The 6,803-nt window shown below is 51.8% G+C and overlaps 1 protein-coding gene across 1 annotated transcript in view; it reads left to right on the forward strand.

Annotated features, from left to right (window-relative positions):
- Positions 1 to 6,803, forward strand: part of SHROOM2 (shroom family member 2) — a 44,423-nt gene that overhangs the window by 7,800 nt on the left and 29,820 nt on the right. The window contains 2 exon segments of the mRNA XM_014528826.1: positions 3,409 to 3,540; positions 6,672 to 6,796. Of these exon segments, the coding sequence (XP_014384312.1) occupies positions 3,409 to 3,540; positions 6,672 to 6,796 (257 nt within the window).

A 6,803-nucleotide genomic window follows, 5' to 3' on the forward strand; every position in this document is an offset into this window, starting at 1 on the left:
AAGGGGAGGAGGCATGCAGAACTCAGCAATCTTTCCCAAGGACAGGATCATTGAGCTGTTGTTAGGCCCATGTCAGTGATTCCAGGGCCTCCCAAAGGCAATGGCAGAGGGGACTCAACAAAAGGGGAGTGTAGGGAAGGGGTGACGAGGTGGCTTGGGCTAGACCAGTGATGGTGAACCTTTTGAGCTCGGCGTGTCAGCATTTTGAAAAACCCTAACTTAACTCTGGTGCCGTGTCACATATAGACATTTTTTGATCTTTGCAACCATAGTAAAACAAAGACTTATATTTTTGATATTTATTTTATATATTTAAATGCCATTGAACAAAGAAAAATCAACCCAAAAAATGAGTTCGCATGTCACCTCTGACACGCGTGTCATAGGTTCGCCATCACTGGGCTAGACAGCGGTTCTCAGGCCTGGGCCTGCGTCTGAATTGCCAGGAGGGCTTGTGCCAGCAGCCCAAGCCCTTGCCCAGATAATGCCCATGGGGCTGGCCAAGGAGTGTGCTCACAACCCCGGGCCGGAAGCCAGGGCACTGGGAGCCCAGCTTCCCTCTGTGGACCCTGGGAGCCGCTGAAGGTTCTGGAGTGAGGGGCAGAGCTGGCGAGCGGAGCGGGGGAGGGGGGGACACACAGACAGATGGGAGGGCTGCTGAGGACCTGGGCTCCCAGAGGCTTGGCAGGAACCGAGGGCAGCGGCCGGCTCGGAGCGGGTTCATTCGGGGCCTGTTGGGCGGTGCTCCTTATGGCTTTGTTCCACGCATGCCCACATCCCAGTGTCCACCAGGCGTGCCGGGGCCCAGTCCCCGCCCCCCACACTGACGACCTTGGCCTCTCAGCCAGCCCGTCCTCTCCTGTCAGACCCGCCAAGTTCATGGGGATAAATGCAGACCTTGTTTATTTTGTGAGGCTGTGCCCATTTGCTGCGTTTGAAAAGGTTAGAAAAATAATCCAGCACTCTTTTTTTTGAGGGGAAGAAGGGAGTTCTGCTTTTTATATGAATGAACTATTTCATTGAGGCACTTATTCAATTGCCCTTTAAAAATGAATTTTGGTATCTACATCTGTTGATCTTAACTTTGAGTGATAGCCTAGCATTGTTTGTATTTGTTATATAAACCCTGTTCCTTCAAAACAAAACAAAACACAACACTACCTAGCATATAAAATTATTATTTTTTAAATATATTTTTATTGACTTCAGGGAAAAAGGAAGAGAGAGAGAGAAACATCAATGATGAGAGAGAATTATGGATCGGGTGCCTCCTGCATGCCCCCCACTGTGGGTTTTGAGCCCGCAATCAGGGCATGTGCCCTGACCGGGAATCAAACCATGACCTCCTGGTTCATAGATCCATGCTCAACCACTGAGCCACGCCGGTGAGGCTAAAATTATTATTTTTTAAATTAAATTTATTGGGTTGACATTGGCCAATAAAATTATATAGGTTTCAAACATACAATTCTATGGTACATCATCTGTATATTGCCTTTGCGCCTACCACTTAGCCACATTGTCTTCCGTCACCATATATTTGACCCACTTAAAGTTAGTTTTAAAAGTTGAAGTGAATTTAGATTAATCTTGGTGTGCAATTCGGGGGAAAGGTTTCACAGGACCCTCGTCATAATGAATAGTTTTATCTGGGGAACCAGGAAAGCTGGTGGGAATAGTCAGGGCCACAGCTTTTCAGTGATGATGAAAGGAATGTTCGTGCTGATTAAAGATGATATTTGGGCCCTGGCCGGTGTGGTTCAGTGGACAGAGCGTGGGACCGAGGACTGAAGGGTGCTGGATTCGATTCCGGTCCAGGGCACGTACCTCGGTTGCAGGCTCAATCCCTGGCCCTGGGTGAGGTGTGTGCAGGAGGCAGCCAATCGATGTGTGTCTCTCACATCGATGTTTCTCTCTCTCTGTCTCTCCCCCTCCCTTCCACTCTCTGTAAAAGTCAGTGGAAAAATATCCTCGGGAGAGGATTAACAATAAAAAAAAAAAAGATCTTACATCTGCTCTTGCCATTCACTCCTGCTGCATGGGTGGGTGTGAGCTGGACCTGAGGGACAGGGACTGAGGCCTCCAGGTGGCACCAGCGCGCTGCTCTGTGCCCAGACTTCCCACCCAGCGTCCTCACTGGATGGTCACTGAGTGACTGGCACGCGGGTGCTGAGAGGCCTTGTCTCTTATCGTCACAGATGTACCCGTTTCAGGCTGCAGGTGCCTGCGGACAAGCAGCCAGAACCTTCTCTGATCCCAAATAGGTTCATTGTGCCCCAGGAAGTTCACAGGCCTGGACAAAAGCACATCTACTCCAGGCAAATGTCCCTGTCCCCTAACCCTTTCCACCGGGTTTCACTTGTTTATTCTTTTTATATATCTTTATTGATTTCAGAGAGGAGGGGAGAGGGAGAGAGAGAGAGAGAAACATCAATGATGAGAGAGGATCATGGATTTGCTGTCTCCTGTACGCCCCCGGGCATGTGCCCTGACCAGGAATTGATCGAACCATGACCTCCTGGTTCATAGGTCGACGCTCCATTCTCAACCACAGGCTGGGCTGTTTATCTGTGTGTTATCTTTCTAGAAGGAAGGACATCATGGCCCAGTAACCCCAGCCATGCCTGAGGCATTCCAGAGTGTAATGTCCCAGAGTATAAGGCACACGCCCCTCCTCCTCCCCCCAGTCTTCCTTTTCTCTCTGCCTCTGTTTCGATCAGTCTAGTCAATTTCCTTCATTAACTAGCTGTGAAGGTCTGGAGATGAGAGAAGTGATGGATATTGTAGCCCAGAGAAAGCCATCTGAAACGGACACTCACAGGGCCAGGACCTTCCTTATGAGGATCTTGAGAAATGCCATGAGGTACAGTCTTGGTCTTACAACCCCTTTACTTCTGCGGCACGAAGAATCCGTCTGTTTTTTGTTTTAGTTCATGGAAAACTGTTGTAAAGTCCACACTGCCCGTGTTCTGCCACCCAAGGGGGTTTAGGTTGTAAATGCTTTCTGGTTTTTCCTTTAATCTTCTTTCTTGCATAATGTTGTTTCTTTTTAAAATATATCTTTATTGATTTCAGAGAGGGAGAGAGAGATAGAAACATTAATGATGAGAGAGAATCATGGATCGGCTGCCTCCTGCACGCCCCACACTGGGGATCGAGCCCACAACCCGGGCATGTGCCCTGACCGGGAATCGAACTGTGACCTCCTGGTTCATGGGTCAACGCTCAACCCCTGAGCCATGCCGGCCGGGCATCAACAGACATTTAGAAAGCGTGCTTGTGCCCAGGGACGGCGGCAGCACCTGGACACGGTGCTATGCATCAAGTAGAAGTCGCTGTGACTCGTTGGCCGCCTCGGCATGACCATGTCCTGTGCGCAGTCCCTGAGTCGCATGCGCTCTCTTTCAGGAGGAACGAGCTGAGCTGGAGGCCCCACTCCTGGCACGCCACCAAGTTCTCCGACAGCCACCCCGAGACGCCCACCTGCCAGCTGTCCTCCGCCGGCGCCTGCCCGTCCTGGCACGGCCGACACCACGCCAGGTAGGCGCGCTGCCCGCACCATGGGAGGTGTGACTCTGCAAACACGCCTAGCCTCCCAGCCCCGTCGGCACAGCGCCTTCCTTGAGTTTAGAATGATTTTGTTTTTCTGATGAGAAAAAGCCACGGACACACCACTGCTGCGGGACTCTCTCAATGTGCTCGCCCTGCAGGCACCTGTGCAACATTTGAAAACAAAAGCTCGGGCACCACAGGACGGATGATTTGCTTTCCGGTTTATGTTGTTTAGCGGATGAATCAAGAGCCCGGGGCTGAGTTCCTCTGGGCCACTGGGCCGGTGGTTCCGAGCCGCCCTGTGCCCACAGCCACGCCCGTCTTGGGAGATGTTTACGAGCAGGTTGAGGCCGCAGCTGCGTGGGTCGGGCAGGTGTATTTTGCAGAAGCTCCCCCAGGTGCTGCCGTGGAGGGGGGGAAGCCAGGGGCTTTCCAGCCCACATGCCAGGGCGGCTGCCAGCCTTGAGCCCACCCGTGCTCGCCCACGGAGTGTGAGACGGGAGGTGGCGGCGGTGAGCCGGTGGAAGGGGAAGTGCTAGTCGACCTGGCCTACCTGGAACCTGCGTTTCACGGCCGGAGGGCCAGCGCCCGGGGAGCACGTGACACACCATGGTGGTGGGGGCTTAGAGAGGCTCCTGCTAGTCACAGGGCACTGACTGGTTCCCTCAGGTTAGTGGCCAATGTCCTCTCTGGTGTCCCATTAGAAGGATGACAGTAATAGCAAATAGTGTGGACTTTATGTGTGTGCATGGGTGTGTGCATGGGCATGCATGTGTACCCGTGCATGCTCAGATGTGTATCTATGTGCATTTATGTGTGCATGCATCCATCTCTGCACACACGTGTATCTATGTGTATTTTATGCATATGTGTGCGTGCACATGTGAGCACATGCATATCAGCACATGTGTATCTCTGTGTGGTTTATGCATGTGTGTGCATGCACGTGAGCATGCATTCATGTCCTCACACGTATATATGCATATGTGTGCATGGGTGCACACACGTGTAAGTTTGCATGCATATCTGTACACACGCGTGTCCCTTCGAACATTTGTTTATGCACATGTGTGCATGCATATCTGCATCCATGTGCGTACACATGTGAGTGTGTCTGCACATCTGCACACATGTCTATGTGTACATGTGTTTGTGCATATGTGGGTGTATGCATGTGTATGTATGTTTGTACTTGTATGTGTGTGTGTTTGGGGCTAAGGTAACCATGTCAAAATCAATATTTGGCTGATAGTACTAGTCTGCTGTGAAATTGCAAAGTCCTCACGTGAAGTGAAGGCAATACGTGTCCACTGTGTATTAGCTCTCCAGCTCTTTACAGTGACAGAGATGGTGGTGATGGGAGCCCAGGGTACTTTTGAAAAACCACATATTTTCACGGAAGTCTTCCCACACAGCTGACAAGCGGGCCTTTTCTGTCATCAGTGAGCTGACTGGCTGGAGTAGGCGCTCCGTGAGGCCCATGTGGTGGTTTCTTGATGAAGAAGCAGGCGTGCTGCCCACATCTGCGTGGGAATAATCCTTACACGTTATTGACATCTCCTGGGACGTAGGTTCTCATGGGAAAGTCACCCCAGGGTGCTGGCAGGAAGGTGGGCAGGAGTGGGCTCCATTTCTGACAGGCTACCTGGTGTCCTCGAGGAAGGGGTGGGCGACACCAGCCTCCCTCCCCCAGGTGACTTAGCCGTTCACTGCGTGTCGTTTTGCTGCTCACGCGGGTTCCTCTCTCATCATGGTTCTCCCCAAACCTAAAGCAGCCACAGGTGTTTGTTGGTTGGTTGGTTTTTTGTTTGTCTGTTTTGGGTTTTGATTGTTTTAATGTTGGAGCGGGAACCCGCTCTGTTGAGCTTTACTGAGAGCGTCTAACATGTGTGGACAGTTCCCCCGTGGAGAGCGTTAGGCCTCACAGGAGAATTGATTCCTGAGTTGTTTACGTAGCTCCCTGCGTGTAACACACCTGATGTTTCGTTTCCTGCTCTTAGACCCCATCCTCGTTCGGAACCTGTATTCTGGCCACTCAGGTGCAGTTCCAATGAGCCCTGCACGGCTTGATCAGGTACCTGAACCCAGCAGCGGTCGGTGGCGCGGATAAAGCCTGTCACCTGAGTTGTCTCATCTACCAGGTGTCCTATGGGCGGCGAGTTGACACTGTGCTATTACTCCTTTTTAAAAAATAATTTTTTGTTAATCCTCACCCGAGGATATTTTTTCAATTGATTTTTGAGAGAGAGAGAGAGAGAGAGAGAGAGACACATCAATGTGAGAGAGACACATGGATTGGTTGCCTCCTGCATGTGCCCCGACTGGGGCTGGGGATCGAACCTGCAACCCAGGTGTGTGCCCTTGACCAGGAATGGAACCCATGACCCTTTGGTGTGCGGGCCAAGGACCTAACCATTGAACCACACGGACCAGGGCTGTGCTATTCTTACTTTAATAGGGGTTGGGAAAGGAATGTTCTGAACTTTCCCTTTTAATTTAAAACTGTTCTCCTTTGATTGCTTTTCTGTTCAAAATCAATAATAAAATCACTTCATACGCTAAACCAGGGGTCCATGGCGTGTTCCGTAGAGGTCAGAGGGTGACTATTTAAACGGGGGCCCACAGTGTGTCCAGTGGAGGTCAGAGGGTGACTGCTTGAACCGGAGGCCCTCAGTGTGTCCTGTGGACGGCAGAGGGCGACTGTTTCAGAGTCTGTGTCCAGGGCTGTTGCGGCCACTCGCGTCCAGCTGGAAAGCAGCCACAGACCGTGTCAGCAAGGGGCTGTGACCCTTCCCACCTGTGAACACTGGGACTTGCACTTCATGTCATTTTCATGGTCTTGTCATATTCTTTTTTAAAAGTATGTTTTTATTGATTTCAGAGAGAGGAGGGGAGAGGGAGAGAGAGAGACAATCAATGATGAGAGAGAATCATGAACGGCTGCCTCCTGCACGCCCCACACTGGGGATCAAGCCCACAACCCGGGCATGTGCGCTGACCGGGAATCAAACCATGACCTCCTGGTTCATAGGTTGACACTCAACCACTGAGCCATGCTGGCCGGGCCTGCAGTGACTCGATTCTAATGCAAGCTCTCCCTCTGCTTCTCGCCTTCCCAGCGCCTCCTCCCAGGACCTGTCAGGTGTGTGGGAGCCGACGAGCCTGCAGCGCACCTCGGACCACTTCAGCTCTCTGGGCAGCGTGGACAGCCTGGACCAGCCCTCCCAGCCCTCGCCCTCCGGCCGCCTCTC

The sequence above is a fragment of the Myotis brandtii genome, unplaced genomic scaffold (assembly GCF_000412655.1).
Source record: "Myotis brandtii unplaced genomic scaffold, ASM41265v1 scaffold655, whole genome shotgun sequence".
NCBI classification, from domain to species: domain Eukaryota; kingdom Metazoa; phylum Chordata; class Mammalia; order Chiroptera; family Vespertilionidae; genus Myotis; species Myotis brandtii.